The 18,196-nt window shown below is 40.8% G+C and overlaps 1 protein-coding gene across 9 annotated transcripts in view; it reads left to right on the top strand.

Annotated features, from left to right (window-relative positions):
* The first annotated feature begins 892 nt into the window (after positions 1–892).
* RAD18 (RAD18 E3 ubiquitin protein ligase) overlaps positions 893–18,196 on the top strand; it is an 80,146-nt gene continuing 62,842 nt past the window's right edge. For 3 of the 9 annotated variants that reach the window (XM_045579117.1, XM_036430981.2, XM_036430980.2), the window contains exons 1-4: positions 894–1,046; positions 5,470–5,551; positions 12,160–12,221; positions 13,406–13,476. In XM_045579117.1, coding sequence (XP_045435073.1) covers positions 996–1,046; positions 5,470–5,551; positions 12,160–12,221; positions 13,406–13,476 — 266 coding nt within the window. In that variant the 5' untranslated portion in view covers positions 894–995. Of the gene's footprint in view, positions 1,047–5,469; positions 5,552–12,159; positions 12,222–13,405; positions 13,477–18,196 lie in introns of those variants that run through there. The other 6 variants (XR_006741095.1, XR_006741096.1, XM_045579119.1 and 3 more) reach the window with 3 other exon arrangements.

Below are 18,196 nucleotides of genomic sequence, written 5' to 3'. Positions count from 1 at the left end.
AACACTAGAGGCCCAATGTATGAAATTCATGCATAGGTAGGGTCCGTAGGCCTGGTGGGTGATCAGGGCCCATCTGTGGGGCAACTGGCAGGGTGATTGGGAGCCCTCCCTCCTCCTCCTGCCTTGGCTGGCCTGGGGCCTGCAGGCTGGGGGCAGCTCCTGCATTGTGCATCTGCCCCCTGGTGGTCAGTGCGTGTCATAGTGACTAGTTCGGTCAATTTGAGTATTAGGCTTTCATTATATAGGATTTGTGGAAAACCTTATCTATGTATTAGCATAGGAAATATCTGAAAAGTTATACAAAGTTAAGGTGATTAAGAAAAGGAATAACTTAAAATTAAAATTTAATTTTAATTTAATTTTGATAAAAGTGCATCTATTCAAAGTCCAGTGGTCCTGATTGTATAATCTGGACAATGACACCGTGTGAATCAAGAACACTCTATTCAATCTTGAAAAAAACAACAACAAAAAGAACACGCTATTCAAGTTTTTAAGTGGAAGCTTCCTTTTGTGTAAACTGGCAATGATAATGCTTACCTCGCAGAATTGTGACGGGGTTAGATAAAATAATAGATATGAAAGCCCTTGCTCACAGCAGTTATATAGCAGTGAGGGAAGGCAACCCGGAGGAAAAAGCATTAGCTTAGACCTTGAAAGATTCATAAAGTGTGGATTTGGTTTGACTCCTGGATGTCTTTTCCCCAACATTCAACAGACATTTACTCATTAAGGTTCAAAATATAAAAGCGGATGCGGGCCCATTAACCATTCAACTTCCGGCTGGAAAGGCGGATCAGGCGCATGCGCAGTAATAGCATCGTGGCTGTGCTCCGCCCACGTACTACAACTCCCGGCAGGCTCCGCGCACACGCCGCCGCCGGCGCGTCGCGGGCTGCTGTCGTAGCGCACACGGTAGCGCGGGGAATTTCGAGTGGCGGTGGAGCGCGGGAGATCAGTGGGCAGTGGAACTCCTGGCATCCTTTGGGGAGGCCATGGATGCCCTGGGCGAGCCTCGGTGGCCCCCGGGCCTGGAAGTCATGAAGGTGAGTGCCGCGGCCAGGTAGGGGGCGCGCGGGTGTCAGCGGGAGGCCAGGCCCGCCTGGAGAGGACCCGGCGCGAGGGGTCGGCTTGGGCCAGGGCGCCCGGCTTTGCTCTGCCACTTGCCCACCGGCCGCCCGCGCGGCTCCGGGCCTCAGTGTCCCGGGGACAGGCCTCGGCTCCTGTTTCTGAGCTGAGGTTGGCGGTCTTCAGGAGCCGGGCGTTCTGCAGGTCAGCCACAGCAGTGACAGTATTAGAAGAGAGGCCACAGCAGAGGACAGTAACGGTCCGCGGGGGAAGGACCGTTAGCCTAAGCCGGGGAAACGACAGCGGTTATTAACCCTTTCGGAGGGTTTACTGCGTGGTAAGCATGATGGCAACTCTTTCCCGTACCTCAGTCTAGAATTTCCGAAGTGACACTGGACGTGATTTTGGGTAGAATTTGCATCAAAAAAGCATTTACTTAGTCACCGAGTCAAGCAGGTAGACTCCTTGACGTTTTCTTTAATTTGTTCTAATTCCCCTTAAGAAGCCTAGTGCTGGTTTGCCCTGGCTCCTTCCTAACTCCTAACAGTTGTGCATGTGTCTCTTTTAAACAAAGAGATGAGGACTCAGGCTCAGCATTAGTCAGCCTTTCACCTAATGGAATCATGTCGCCCATGATTTGGGTTTTTGGCAAGGCATTTAGGTGGTGGTGAGCCCAGGATTCCTGCTTGATTTGGTCAAGAGCAAATACGTTTTGCTGTGCTAAGAATCAGTTGCTTGGTTTTTCTCCCGGCGGGAAAGATCACTTTCTCTTTCTCTTCCTAGGTTTTGTTTACTTGAGGATTATGGTATCTGCCCCACTGACTCAGAAGGCGGATCTGAGGATTAAGTGAAGGGATTTGTGGGAGGTTAAAGTAAATGTGAACCTTATTCTTCCTGTGGTCAACAGTGTCATCTGCAGTCCTTGGGGAGTGGAGATTACCCCATGGTGAAAGCTGACATTGTGGAAAGGAGCTAGGAAAGCTGTGGTTTTCAGTTATGGTGGCTTTGGTGTTCACGCACAGTGGAGTAGAGCACAGATTTGAGTTAAGGCAGTTAGGCCCGTTCACAAGAGCATAGCCCAAATATAAATGCTAAGAAATAGTTTTATATATATTACAAGGTGATCAATTTCTGTAATGCAAGCAGAACAACTAAAATCTTTAAGGTGAAAAGCAATTAGACATCAATTTGGAGAGTAAACAAACACTTGAACTGCTATGGTTAACAGGACATGGTGCAGAAATGGTGGTCCTGGGTTAAGACTGATTTTGGCCTCTCATTGAACTGTGTGACCTTGAGTTAGTTACTAAAACTGACCTGAACTTCCTCAACTATAAACCCGAGGCTAAAATAAACAGCTTGTAGGGTTGGTTAAATGAGGTGATGTGCGTGATAGTGATCCTGTCTGACTTTGTCACTGTATTTAATGTGTGGGTGCTCAAAATTATTTGCCAGTTGATTGAAGGTCTCTGGAAGTCAAACATTCAGTTGATGCATCTTATTAGTATTTAATGTATGTTAACGTTTCAACCCCTTTTTATTTGTTGTTGTGAAGATGTAATTGGATAAAGGAAGTGAAAGTTCTGTAACCTGTAAAGCTACCGTTTGTTTGTAAATTTGAGCACACCCTATATAATAAAAGCCCATCTCTAGCGCCTATCCCTAGCCAGTTTGGCTCAGTGGATAGAGGGTCTGCCTACAAACTGAAAGGTCCCAGGTTTGATTCTGGTCAAGGGCACATGCTCAGGTTGTGGGCTCAATCCCCAGTTGGGGGCTTGTAGGAAGCAATGATTCTCTCTCATCATTGATGTTTTTCTCTCTCTCCCTCTTTCTTCCTCTCTGAAATCAATAAAAAAAAATATTTTAAAATAAAAGAAAAGAAAATAAAAGCCCAGCAACCATAATGGCAGAATGACCAGAACAACCGCTCTACCAGTTACTATGAGGTGCACCGACCACGACCACCTCTTGGCCCCTTTCCCTCGCCCGCAGGCTTTGATTGCCGATGGCAAACAGGGACCTGGAGTGAATGAGGGGAAGGGGGGAATCTGTGGGCAGCACTAGGCCAAGGCCCCTGCCCCACCTGTCACCGGCTACACACCCAGCAAGACCTGTGCCAGGAGTCGGCTGGTAAGCTGGCTGGAATGGCCAAGCTCTTGGTCCCTTCCCCAGGCCATCAGACTCCCACCCTTTCAATGTGCAAGAATTCATGCCCCAGGCCACTAGTGTTATATAACAACTCCTTTGATGTGGTATCACCTTCCACAGATCTTGCTCAGCAGACCTGTTAGAACCACTCCTCCACTGGAAGTGGATGGTTATAGGGAAGAAATTACAATAGATTAGATGCCAGGGCTCTGTCTTCCAGTTCTCTTCTGCTCTTAATCAATTTTCAATGCAATCCTCTTTAAAAAAAAAATAAAAAAAATTATTGATTTTTTTTTTTTTTACAGAGTGTAAGGGAGAGGCATAGAGTTAGAAATATCGATCAGCTGCCTCCTGCATGCCCCCTACTGGGGATGTGCAGCAACCAAGGTATATACCCTTGACCGGAATCGAACCTGAGACCCTTCAGTCTGCAGGCTGATGCTCTATCCACTGAACCAAACCAGCCAGGGCAGTCCTCTTGCTTTTTGAGTCAATGGTAGCTTACTATATAAAATGAAAGGTTTTGGTATTTTAATGTTTATTTCCCTAGGTTGACAATAACAAAAATTTCTGGCTTTGACAGTTTATAAATGTATGTGTATACAATAGAAAAAAAAATTAAACTCCAGGATAAGAGAAAGGACTAAATGAGTTACCCATTATCCTATCATCTAGGGCAGTGGTCGCCAACTGGTGGTCTGCAGACCATTGATGGTCTGTGAGGTCTGAAAGGTTGGCGACTGTTGTCTAGAGATAACTACTGTTTAACATCTTCTCTTATTTCTGGTCCATTTACCTTGTGTGTGCTCATGCCCACAAAGTGGAAATGCATTTAAAATTTGGGATTACTTTGGGGTGAACTTCTTGTGTTTGATCCAGTCGCTTTTAAGCTCTGAAGTCTGAGTCTGCAAGGCTGGGATTCAGATGCTGTAGACCTCATTGGATTGTTATGGAGATTAAACTACATGGTTCTGTTATTATTTATTATTGTTATAGATTTGTTCTCTGATGCATTTTTTTCCAGTTTCCATTAAAACATGAGCATGTATAATTTACATAAAACAAGGAGCCACTAGGCATTTTTCTTTAAAAGCATATATATTTTAAATGACTACATAATATTTCATCATATGTACTATTAGTGACATTAGTCTTTTCATTTGTTTTTTTTTTAATTTTGATATGCTCACATGGTTAAAAAAATACATGGAATGAAAAGTAAAAGTCTGCCTCCCAACATGTCCCTCTTCTATCCAGTTTTCTAACTCCTGTGATTATTATTTATTACTTTTTTCTGTCTTCTCTATCTTATCAGAATTTCTTTATACCTGCATACAAGATAAAAATAGAATACATTCTTATTCTCCCCTGCCTTTTAAGCAAAAGGTAGTTATATGTACTGTCTTTTTTCACTTATCTTGACAATCCCTCTGTATCAGTGCATAAGAGAGCTTCTTCTTTTGGGTCTTTTAACTATTTTCTCAGTATTCTACTGAAAAACATTTTATTTTAAATGATTTAAAGATTTGGGATTGTGAGAGTAGATCCTTTTTGGCTGCATTCCAGGTTGACATATATCTGTCGGACTTTCAGATTGTCCACTTCACCTCCCTTATTTCAACCTAGGGAAATAAACATTAAAATGTCACTGGTCCTGGTCTCCCTCGGGCTCCTTTGTTTGGCTCCATTGTGGAACCATGCAGAAGCCAGTAGTGAGACAGCAAGTTTAGTCCTGGCTGGACTCATGTCCCATATATGTGCCCGCTCTAAATACTAATTTCCTCGGGTGTAAAGTAAGGGGTTTAACTAGATAATTTCTAATGTTTGGCTTTAATATTCTCTGATTTGGTTTTAACCTTTATGCTAACTGGCTACTGTTACCTTTCCCTTAGCGGTGACTGTAGGCCAGGGGATGTGGTCTGAAGAAGAGGTGGATTGGAGTACAAACTGGGAATGTGTGGGAAGTGGGGAAGGAATAGAGTAGCAGTCCTTTTGTGAAGGAGTAACAATATTGTGTAAAAATTTGTACACTGTCAGCTTGATCTGTCTAAAGTGTTTTGAATGTGTAAGAGTCACATGGGTGGATGTTTTTCTCTATTAAGATCTCCTGCAGTTATGTGAAGTTTGTATATTTGACAAATAAGTATTACTAAGTTATTTTTTTAGTGGTGTAGGAAGAGTTCTGTGCTGAACATTCTAATGTGGGTGTCTTTTTGATACATAAATGTATTATGTGTATTATTTGCATTTCAGACAGTAGATGATTTGCTACGGTGTGGAATTTGCTTTGAATATTTCAACATAGCAATGATGATTCCTCAGTGTTCACATAACTGTAAGTATATACTGTTTCTGTGAATTAGTAAAAATGTGATTTTTATGTAAGTTAGTGTCAGGTTCGAGCCCCTCTGCCAGTGACTGGACCTTTTTGAATGCTGGGTATTCAGAGACGGAGAAGCCATGAGAAGTTGTGGGTATATAAGAGAGTCTTTATTGCAGAAGCCAGTGCCATGTAGCCATTGCTAACAAGGAGCTATTAGACAAAATAGTTCCTTCAAAGCGAAGTCCCATTCAGTAGCCACACACGGGCGAGGTAACAATACATCTTTCCCACACAGTGGCAGTAGCCTCTGTACCCACAGCAGCAGCTTGCTGGTTAGCAATGCAGCCCCACATAGCAGCAGCCTGCCTTACATGGGAGCAGCCTCACCAAGCAGCCGCATCTGAGCTGGTCAGTGACATCCTTTCTGTTACTTCTTTCCAAATAGTGACCTCAGTCTTTTGGGTTATAGAAGGGCACGCTTGCGCAGTATACATACAGATTACTGTGGCCTTGCTCGCACCTGTGTATAGTCCTTGGATACCCTGATTAAGATTCTCATGGTCAGGTGGCCTTGAACATCCAGCATACTCTGAATAGGGACCCTATAAAATAGTATTAATTTAACATCAAAGATATGTATACATTTATTTCTCACTTTTAGTTCTATCTTGAAGTTCTCAGGTCTTTTTCACCATTTCCTCTTGAATATTGAAGTTTTTACAAAACCTCCTATATTTTCTATTACTTCCTGCTTGGTTATTTTTATGCCTTTTATAGTATTTATGACAATAAAGATTTTGGCCACAATGCATAGTTCTTTATTTACCAAGCACTTTTAGAATGTTAAATTTTTTAATTTTTGTTTTTAGCAGGATAAAAGATAATTCAACTAAGTAATAGTTGCTTTTTATACTTGAGGTATTTAGCACACAGGTGAGCCTGTCATTGTTCAGGAGCTGGCTATCCAGTTTATGGATTATCCAAGTTCATGATCTTTCTGTCCTCTGTTTTTCAAGTTGATTTGTCATGGAAAGTTAAAAAACAAGCAAGTTTGAGCCCTAGCTGATTGGCTCAGTGGATACAGTTTTGGCCTGCGGACTGAAGGGTCCCTGGTTTGGTTCCGGTCAAAGGCCTGGGTTGCAAACTTGATCCCCAGTAGGGGGCATGCAGGAGGCAACCGATCAGTGATCCTCTGTCATCATTGATGTTTTTATCTTTCCCTCTCCCTTACTCTCTAAAATAAAAAAATTTATTTAAAAACAAAACAAAAAAACAAGTTTGACTTAAAAAAATGGTTTTGGTGGGAAAGTTTCTATAGAGAAGACTTAGAGGATGCTGGTGGAAGTAGCATGGGCATTAGAGACATACTTGGGTTTGACTTTTGACTCCCTACTTACTAGGATGGTGAGTTTGCAAATGCCCAACATTTATTCAAAAGTAAAAATCTTGAGAGCATTTTCTACCTTAGAAGAGGATTGTGAGAATTAAATGTGCAGAGACCAGTATCTGGCACATGATAGGCCTTTAGTAAATGTCAGTTTTCTTTCTAGGCCAGATTCACATTAATAACCAAGGTAAATTTTGGGGACTGTTTCTAATGTGTGTTAAAGGCATCCTTATTTAGGTATAATTTACATAACATAAAATACATCCATTGTAAGTGCATAGTAAAGTGTACAGGTGTTTGTGAGTTTTGACAAATGCATATATCATGAAACCACTTCACTTAAGATACATAACATTTCTGTCACCTGATCAAGTTCTCCCTATCTCAGTACGGTTGTAGGCAATCACACATGGGCCTGTTTTTGGACTCTTCTTCTGTTCCATTGATCTACATGTCTGTTCTTGGGCCAATGCCACCTTGTCTTAATTTCTGTAACTTTTAGAAAGTTTTCAAGTCAGTCATTGAAAGTATTCCTGCGTTGTTTTTCTTTGTCAAAATTATTTGGGTTCTTATAGGATCTTTACATTTTACATGCATTTTCAGATAAATTTTAGAATCAGATTGCAAATTTCTACCAAAAAAGGCTACTGGGTTGTGCATTTGGATTGCACTGAATCTAGAACTCCATATGGGGAGAAGTGTCATCTTAATAGTGTTGAGTCTTCAGTATAGGAATATGGCATATTCTTCCATTCTTTAGCTTTTCTTTCATCTCTCCCCACAACATTGTTTAGTTTCCAGTGCACAGGCCTTGCACATAGAAATATAGTTTTTTATATTGGCCTTTTATCTTGTGATCTTGCTAAATTCACTTTTGTTGTTACTGTTAATCCTCATCCCAAGATATTTTTTTTTCCCCATTGATTTTTAGAGAGTGAAAGGGAGGAGAGAGAGACAAGAGAGAAACATCAATGCAAGAGAGACACATGGATTGTTACCTCCCACACGGGCCCTGGCGAGTGCCAGGGATCGAGCTGTAACCGAGGTACGTGCCCTTTACCGGAATCGAGCCCAGGAGCCTTCAGTCTCAGTTTAAAGAAATGAGACTTGCCGAAACTGGTTTGGCTCAGTGGACAGAGCGTCGGCCTGCAGACTGAAGGGTTCCAGGTTCGATTTCGGTCAAGGGCACATACCCAGTAGGGGGTGTGCAAGAGACAGCTGATCGATGATTCTCTCTCATCGATGTTTCTATCTAACCCTCTATCCCTCTCTCTTCCTCTCTGTAAAAAAATCAATAAAATATATTTTTAAAAAATGAGACTAGTTTTTGACACAGCGTATGGTAATTTCTTTGTTCATGTTTCATGTATACTTAAATGTTCTGTAGATGGGTAGATTGTTCTATAGATGTCAATTAGGTCAAATATGTTGATAGTGCTCTTAAGTTTTCTGTGTCTCTATGGTCTCTCTTCCTCTCTTTTATCAATATTGAGAGAGGAGAGTTGAAATCCTTGATTATAATTGTGGATTGATTTATTATCATTTAATTTCTATCAGCTTTTGCTTTACGTATTTTGAAGTGTTTTTATTATGTGTATACCTATTTATGATTGTTTTTCTACTTGATCAATTTACCATTTTGTTATCATGAAATGTTTTTCTTTATCCCTAGTAATATTCCTTGTTCTGAAGTCTGCCTTTTTTTCTGATACTCATGTAGCCACTCCCACTTCTTTAAGATCAGTATTTGCATGGTTTAGCTTTTTCCATCCTTTACTTCTAACCTATGTGTTTCTTTATATTTAAGAAATAGCTTTTTATAGACAACTTATATTTGGGTGTTGCCCTGTAATGCAGTTTGACAATATCTGTTTTTACTTGGACTATTTCAACCTATACTGTTTAGTACCATAGCTAAATGTGGCCATATGTGGTTATTTACATTTTATTTACAACTAATTAAAGTTAAATAAAATTACTACTTTCTCAGTTGCCACATATCACAGTTTTTATAAACTGCCTTCACTTAAGGAAAGACCTTCATTGGTCAGCCCAGCTAGAGATACTGGAGTGTCTTCAAACCTTTTCTGTGGATGCGTAGTCTCTGGATTTGTGAGTGTAAATTCCCAATGAGACATTGTGCTGTTCTTTGTTGTTTTTTTTCATTCGTTTGTAATCTCTTGCTTCCTCTCCATCTGTGGTGCTGCAGGACCTGTGGAGCTATAATGAGCTACTCTGTGCTCTTCCGATCCTAGTGGCCCCCAGGCATCTGGAGTGAGCCCCATCCTATCAGCATTGCAAGTGAGGGAGACAGAGGCCAGTCCCTCAGGAGCCCATTGGAAAGCTGAACTATTGGGTGCATGCTACCCTCTTCCCCCAAAGGAGAAGCCACTGAGCTGGGCTGGCCTCTGGTTGCTGTCCTGTGTGTTTTTTGAGCACAGCAAGTTGTCCAGCTTTCTTTTGTTAACGCTCACGGCCCCTTTTGGGGCTGGTGAAATGGCAGATGTTTTCCACGGCAGGACACGGATTTTTGAGGACAAGTAGTAAAATGTGTGGACTGAATTGTGTTTTCTCCAAATTCCTATGATGAAGATCTAATTCCCAAAGTGATGGTATTTGGAGATGGGACTTTTGGGAGGCAATGTACTTATATTACCATCTGATCTGGGTTGTTCATTAGAGCCCTTGGCATATTAATTATAGTTGTTCTACATCTCTGGTCTGATAATTCCAACATCCCTGCCATATTTGACTGGTTCTCATGCTTGCAGTTCCTTCAAACTTTTTTTTTCCTTTTCCTTTTGGTATGCCTCATAATTTTCCCCTAATTATGTGGAGTATTTATGGATGTGGTGTACCAGGTAAAAGAAACGTCAGTAAATAGGCTTGCAGTAATGTGGTGAGGTGTGTTCTGTAGTCCTGTGATTGGGTCTCAGCCTTTGGTCAGCGTGTGCCCTTGGACTTTGCACTTCACATGCTTTTCAGGTCTCTCTCCCCTCCCCCACCCCCAATTCCAACTTCCACAGGTGGACGGGACAGCTAGAAGTAGCTGGAGTTGGTTATTTTTCTTCCCCCAGGTCAGCTGGGCTCTGATAAAGCCTAACAGAATAGCCCCCGGTAGAACAGTTTCTTGAGGGCAGGCCTTGTTAAGAAGAACCCAGTGCTCGGGTCCATTTCAAAAACTACTTTTCCACTCCTCCTGCAGAAGGACTAGGGGATTTTTTGTCTGATAGAAACTTTGAGAACCTGGTAGAACTCTTGGAATGAAAACACGTAAGTGTGAGCCCCTCCTCACTCTCACCCCGCTCCCCAGTATTTGTGTTGCCTTAGAATTTTTAAACTCAGACTGTCCATACCATTTGTCAGTTGCAGTTCAGGTTTTACCCCAGCTCCGGTTCCCATGCAAGTTTCTGAGTATGGGTTTCTACACTGGTAAGTTATGATTCTATTTCCAGCCTGATGTCTCCAATTTGGGGGCAGTTTGCCCTGTGACCTCACTTCTCTGGTGTATCCAAGAAGAGTTGTTGGTTTTTCAGTCTGTATGGTCTTTTTCTTGTTGTTAGATAGAGTTATGACTTCTGCGCTCCTTACATGCCAGACCAGAAACCAGAAGTCCCCTTTATTCACCTTTGCTTCCCAAAGAACTTAACTTGGCTTGTTTTATATTTTTAATAACCCACTAGAGGCCCCATGCATGAAATTCATGCATGAGGGGAGGAGAGGAGAGATGGTGGGTGTTCTTTAGCCCAGCCTGCACCCTCTCCAATCCAAGACTGCTGACTCCCAACCGCTCCCCTGCCAGCCTGTTTGCCCCTAATTGCTGTCCCTTGCAGGCTGGTCATCCCTAACTGCCCTCCCCTGCAGGCCTGATCACCCCCAACTGCCCTCCCCTGCAGGCCTGGTTCCCCCCAACTGCCCTTCGCAGGCCTGGGTCCCCCCACCTGCCCTTCCCTGCAGGCCTGGTCACCCCAACTTTCCTTCTCTGCTGGTCTGATCATCTCTAACTGCCCTCCCCTGCAGGCTTGATTGCCCCCAACTGCCCTCCCTTGCAGGCCTGGTCCCTCCCAACTGCCCTTCCCTGCTGGTCATCTTGTGGCCATCTTGTGTCCACATAGGGGCAGCCATCTTTGACCACATGGGGGCAGCTATCTTGTGTGTTGGCGTGATGGTCAATCTGCATATTACTCTTTTATTAGATAGGATAGAGGCCTGGTGCACTGGTGGAGACCAGCTGGTTTGCCCTGAAGGGTGTTCTGATCAGGGTAGGGGTTCCCTTGGGGCATGGGGCGGCCTGGGTGAGGGGCCTGTGGTGGTTTGCAGGCCAGCCATGCCCCCCGGCGACCCAAGTGGAGACACTGGTATCTGAGATTTATTTATCTTCTATAATTGGAACTTTGTAGCCTTGAGTAGAGGCCAGGACAGGCCAAGAAGCTTGGCTTCCTCCATTGCCAGGGAAACCCAGGCCTCCTGCTTGCTCTGTGGCCACAGCCATCTTGTTTGGGTTAATTTACATACTCACTCTGATTGGCTGGTGGGCGTGGCTGGTGGGGGCATAGCGGAGATATGGTCAATTTGCATGTTTCTCTTTTATTAGTGTAGATGCTTCTCTCTCCTAAAAGTGCTACTTAATCACATTTGCAATTATGCATGGGTAGGATAGAGATGCTAGAATTTTGATATTATAATGATACTAGAGGTATGGTGCATGAATTTGTGCACAGGTGGTGGTCCCTCAGTTTGGCCAGCGATTGAGGCCTATCAGGGGCCAGCTGGCCAACCTCCTGCAGCCCCTCCCTTTGGCTGGCCACCCGCTCCCTCCCAATTGGGGTATTCTGGGGGCTGGCTGGGCAATGGGAGGGGCCGGGAGAAGGGCTATGGGAGTTTGGTTGGCCACAGGAGGTTGGCTGTGGGAGCACACTGACCACCAGGGGGCAGCTCCTGCGTTGAGCATCTGCCCCTTTGTGGCCATTGCTCATCATAGTGACTGATCAACCAGTCGTTCTGGTTGTTTGGTCATAATGTTCACTTAGGCTTTTATATATATAGATACCTTATCAGTAGTCACCAAACTTTCAGACCTCACGGACCACCAGTGGTCCGCAGACCACCAATTGATGACCACTTCCTTAGATGATGGAAATACTCTACATCTTAAGTCAGATTTTGTTAGAAGTCAGATTCCTGTTTTATTAATATAGCTTAACTAATTTATGTTGCATTTATGTTTTTGCAGACTGTTCTCTCTGTATAAGAAAATTTTTGTCCTATAAAACACAGTGTCCAACTTGTTGTGTGGTGAGTTGTTCTTTCCTTTTTTTGTTTTTAAAAGAACTTAATTCAGTGGTGCAAATATTTCTGCTTCATGTGTGCGCAGAAGCCCAAGGGTAGATATGTAATTATTGAATTGAGCTGTAAAAAAGACATTTTGAGAGAAAGAACCTCTAAAACACATATATGGAGAACTGTGCTTTGTTCAAGTTTTTCTGGGAACTTCTGATGACCTAAATATATTTTAGGAGGAAAAACTAATTTTAAGGCCAGAATGTAGCACTCATAAAATGTTAAGACCCATGTTTTTATGGCTTTTCACTTGTTATTCTCACATTGATAGGAAAGCTGATGATGGTAGGATTATTTTTTTTCAAGTGATTGTGTAAGTATTTGTGCAGAAGGCAAAGATTCATGGCCATTGGGCTGAACCCAGCCTAATCCTTACCTCTTTCCGAAAACAGACCTTCAGGAAATTTGTTGTTAGTTTTGTTAGTGGTTTCTGAACCTTTTCAAGTAGTGAAACTAGTTGAAAAGATAGGTTAAAAGGGAAAGTAGACATTAATGGGAGTAAAGAAAGAAGAAAAAGAGATAGTAAGGCCTAACAGCAAAGACACTTAGCCTAGTTAAAGGGTTTGGGTTCTCGTTCTGTTAGGTTCATGGTGTGAGGATACCATTGAACTTCTCTTGAGTTATTATGTAAAGACCCTGTGTAAGAAATGATAGTTTGTTTCTCGAGTCTAAGCTCTTAAAACATCAGGCATCCTATCTTTGTCAAGATGGTATTATCACAGAGATGAACTGTATGTCATTTATGCTAAATAACTACTGGATTTACCATTTTCATCTTGCATTCCCAAAAACCAATCTTGTTTTTAAGAGAGCATCTCTTCTGTTCTTTGGGAGAAATGTTTGATAAAGGTGAGTGTTGGCATCCTCACTCATATTAAGTTTTACCTTAGTACAGAGTATATATGACTTTACCATATGCATTAGAGAACTTTTATCAGACTTCCAGTTGGCTGATACTGACTCAGTGTTTTTAAATAGCATATTCGTGTGAGATAGATAAACTTTATTTTGAGACTTTCCTGGAAGACTTAATGGGATGGGGAGTCTTGAGAGGATGGGTCACACATTTTAAAAAACAAGACCATGACAAGTAAGTTATTGCTTATGACTTTTTTCCATCTGTTGTTTTTCCTTTTTAGACAGTCACAGAGCCGGACCTGAAAAATAACCGTGCGCTGGATGACCTGGTAAAAAGCTTGAATTTTGCACGGTATGATTTGACTTTGTGACTAACCCCTAACTACTTTCGCCTTTATTGTGTCCCCTTTTTACTCTGCACTTTTGGGGATTAGAGAAGGCAGGGTTGTGTATTTGGGGTAAAGTAGGGAGGCAACAGTAGTTATTTATCAAGCATAGATCATTTAATTGTAATGGAATTTTCTCCCTTTACTTAACAGAAATCCACCTGTTATGAAAAACAAGAGTTAAAATGCAGATTTGAACATGCACTTACTTTTGGGTACTACAAAGATACTCCAGTTTCATTTTTTATTTTTCCTGCCCCATGCTTAGAGTCAACTATTTCCCAAGGAGCCCTGGTTCCTTTTATTGGAGACTAGAGGCCCAGTGCATGAAAATTCATGCACTGGAAGGGGCGGGATTCCTCAGCCCGGCCTGTGCCCTTTTGAAGTCCAAGATCCCTTAAGAGATGTCCACCTTCCCAAGGGAGCAGGCCTAAGCTGTCATTTGGACATCCTTAGTGCTGCTGAGGAAGCGGGAGAGGCTCCTGCCACTGCCTCTTCGCTCATAGCTGTCAGCCTGGCTTGTGACTAAGTGGAGCTCCCCCTGTGGGAGTGCACTGACCACCAGGGGGCAGACGCTCAACGCAGGAGCTGCCCCTGGTGGTCAGTGCACATCATAGCGACTGGTCGTAATGCTGTTAGGGTCATATTGCCTTTTATTATATAGGATGGTGTTTAGAAATCAGGATCTAGAGTGGGCTGTGCTCATTGTTACTGGGTTGTCCTTGCTTCTAGGCCCTCTCCATAGACAGTTGGGCAACATGTGCATGTATATTTATGTATTTACTAATCCATGTATGCACATACATCTATAATTGTTTCTGTGCCTATCACATATTAATCCATTTATTCTTAATCTGATTTTCTTAGCATGTATAAAATGATGTGCCATGTGAAATATCTATTAACCACTTCATAAAAGTCAGAAATGTAGCTTTTCTTCTTAACTGATATGCATGATGGTAAAGGTGAGTTTGTTCACCTAAAGGGATATAAAAAGGCATGTTTTACCAAACGGCATCTTGAATTATTTTTAGTTTAAATCATGCAAGTCAAGTAGGACTTTTTATTAAGAATAAACAGACTGTTTAGTTAAAGGTAGGTGCCCATGTACTTACTGTATGACTGTCAGGCTTTTGGAGCATTCTTGGGTGTACATTACTTTGCATCTAAAAATGTAAAGAGATTTCTTCCAGTAGAATTGCATAATGATTGATCCTAAAAAATGATCAAATTTAATATTTTGAACTTACAAGTATGACATTCTAGAAATTGGCTGGTTAGTTATTTCCCTAAGAAAAATCATAAAAAGGTGGTAAGCTTTACTGGATAAAGAAACTCTCAGATTCTCTGATTCTCATAAAGTTAATTGCTTTTTAAATTTTAAAGTCTTTCAGTCAGTTTGATTTTGAAGCCTGTGAGAAAAGATGGAGTCATATCTTAGGAAGGAATTTTTGAGAGAGTATAATTGTATTTCAGGCTTATTTTTTCCTCTTCTGCTGGTACTGAAAACAACAACCGCCCTGCTAAGAAAAAGGGAGTGTTATAGAAGAGAAGCGATCAGTATCTTTGGGTTCACAGACCTTTTGGTAACTTAAAAGGAGGCCTTGGAATGACTGAACTCTCCCCTTTCTCCCTCCCAAAAGGAGTAGATTATTTAATTATTCATTATAGAGGGTGTGGTGGAGTGGGAAGCATTCTCTGTAGATTTGGGGTGGTTTTTATTATTGACTTCTTTTGTTAGCCTTGGAGTTGCCTTATGGTGAACATTCCTCTGACATTTGTCATGTCTAAAGCACTGTGGTATCTCATTTGCAAAATTAGGAATGAAATTCAAGCTAATTTTATTATTTAAAATCTGGTTTATGATTGGCAAGGGAAGAGGTTTACTTTTATGACAAAAATGTAAGAGATTAATATTGTTTGTTGATTTTGTTTCTTCCTGACTTTTCATTGCCATTTTATGACATAATTTTTAAAACTTTAATATTCTAAATGGGATAACAAAAGGGTATTGGAAATAATTCTAGAGGTTTTCAGACACAGGCTGACATGCACATCTTACATTTTCTTCTATTGCCTTTTATTTTAAAGAACAGTGTTGTTTTTTTCTCAACTCAATTTTATTTAAAATAATGGCCTTAAGAAACTGTGTGTTGTACAAAATTTAATTAAGATATGTTTGTCTTAGTAGAATGTCATTCTTGATCTAAATAAGAAAATACTGTTTCTGTATTTTTGCATAGCAGCCAGTCTACATCATTATCATTATTTTTATGAATTGAGAAAGTAGAACATAATTTAATACTTTGGTTTATTCACCATCGAGGTCTGGATTTTTCTCCATGTATTTATTCCACGTTTAAGAAGTTGAACATTTTAGATTATAACTGTGATAGATAAATCCCTTGGCATCTCACAAAAGTATGTAGAATATAATTTTATCTTCTCTTATGGTGAAATTTAAAGTAGAAGTAGATTCCAGTCTTGGCCCTGCTAGTTCTGATGTGAATGTGATCGAGATGTTGAACCTTTTTGACCACTGTTTCACATCTGAAAGGTGGGAACAATATTGTTGATACTTTGAGAGATTGTTGTAAGAATTAGAAATGAAGAGTAACTCAAAATGATACTCAGGATAGTACTTGGAATAAAGGAACCTACAAACATCCCTATTATCATATATATTGTACCTCTGTTAATATAGTGCTATCCTATTACATGTTTATGCCCTAAGGTGCTAATAAGAATTGATGCTGTAGTGGGCCTCTGCCCATCTAACTAAATGGTCCTAGATTGCTGTTTGCATGTTTCAGATCAGAACAGGCACTTGCAGTGAATTTCACTAGTTACTGAAGTCCACGGGCTTGATTGCATGGATTTTAGGATTGCCCCTGTCCACCCATAGACCTATTTTGAATCTTGATTCTTCTTAGCTGCCTTCTGAGGAGATAAGGTAGTATATAGTTAACAAATGGGCAAGATTTAATATTCTAAAGTCCATAATTCATCCAAAAAAATGTGTGTTTATAACTAATACCTTTAGGCATTGTAATACCAACTCACTTTAATATGTATTCATCACAGTGATGGAAATTATAGGAAAAATTACCAATTCAATTTAAATCTAAATAACTGTTTTGAAATTAATATTTTTACAGAGCTCATTTAAAAATATTTTTAAAGCTTTATTGAAATATAGTTAACATACAATAAGCTGTATGTATTTAAAGTGTGCAATTGGCTAAGTCTTAATAATGATTCCTATGAAACTATCACAACCAAAGTAATGAACCTATCCATCACCCACAAAAGTTTTTGTGATCCCTCTCTCCTGACCCTCACAGCTCTATTTCCCAAACAAACACTAATCTGTTAACTATAGTTGCATTTTCTAGGTTTTTATATAAGTAGAATCATATATCGTAATTTTATATGTATTACAAGGTTATGGGTTCAAGTTGATAATTTTTGCATATAGATATCCAATTGTTTTAGCAACATTTGCTTGAAAAGGCTATTCTACTTTTTTTAATTTTTATTTCAGGGAGGAAGGGAGAGGGAGAGAGAAATATCAATGATGAGAGAGAATTATTGATCAGCTGCCTCCTGCATGGCCCCCACTGAGGATTGAGCCCACAACCTAGGCATGTGCCCTCACCTGGAATCGAACCATTGTCTGGTTCATAGGTCGACACTCAGCCATTGAGCCACACTGGTCATGCTATCCTTCTACTCTTAATTTGCCGAGCGTCTTTGTCATGAGGGGTGTTGAAGTTTTGTCAGGTGCTTCTTTGCATCTATGGAGATGATCCTATGGTGGTTCTCCTTACTCCTGTTAGTATGCTGTATGTATACTTTGATTTCTCTGTACTAAAACACCCTTGCATTTCTAGGGTAAATCCCATTTGGTTATAGTGTGTAATCCTTCTTAATGTGCCATCAGATATGGTTTAGTCATATTTTGTTGAGGATTTTTGTATCTGTACTCATAAGGAATATTGATCTGTAATTTTCTTATGGAATCTTTCTCTGGCTTTGGTATCAGGATGCTGCTGGCACCATAGAATGTTGTTCTCTTATTAAATAAATAAAGTGTTCTCATTATTTTTTTTTTTTGAAGAGTTAGAATAGGATTGATGTTTTAAAAAAATTTTATTTTCTAAATTTGTTGGGGAGACATTATTTAATAAAAGTTATATAGGTTTTAGGTGTATCATTCTATAACATATCATCTATATATTGCATTGTGTGTTCACTGCCCCAAGTCCAATCTCCTTCCATCATTTTAAAGCTGTGTAAATTGCCATAAATAATACCATGGTTTTAAATATCACTTGTACATACATGGCTTCCAAATTTATACCTTCAGCTAGATCTCTTCCCAAAACTTTAGCCTTATATATCCAACTGCTCATCTCACATCTCACACTGGTCCTCTTGAAAGAAAGAAACTCTTGACCGCATGGCCAAAACTAAACTCCAAACTCCCTATGTCACTCCTCAATCCCCACTCCATATCTGCTGCTCCCACAATCTTCCTCATCTCAGTAAATGGCAGCTCCATTCTTTTGTTTGCCCAGGCCAGAAACCTTGGAGTCATCCTTACCTCTCTCTTTCATATTTATCTGTCATTCCACCAGTAAATCCTGTTGGCTATGTGTTTAAAATACTTGCAGAATCTGACAG

This window comes from Pipistrellus kuhlii, unplaced genomic scaffold (genome assembly GCF_014108245.1).
Source record: "Pipistrellus kuhlii isolate mPipKuh1 unplaced genomic scaffold, mPipKuh1.p scaffold_m20_p_11, whole genome shotgun sequence".
NCBI lineage: Eukaryota > Metazoa > Chordata > Mammalia > Chiroptera > Vespertilionidae > Pipistrellus > Pipistrellus kuhlii.
The sequence above is the reverse complement of the archived record's forward strand: the minus strand, read 5'-3'. Positions and strand labels throughout refer to the sequence as shown.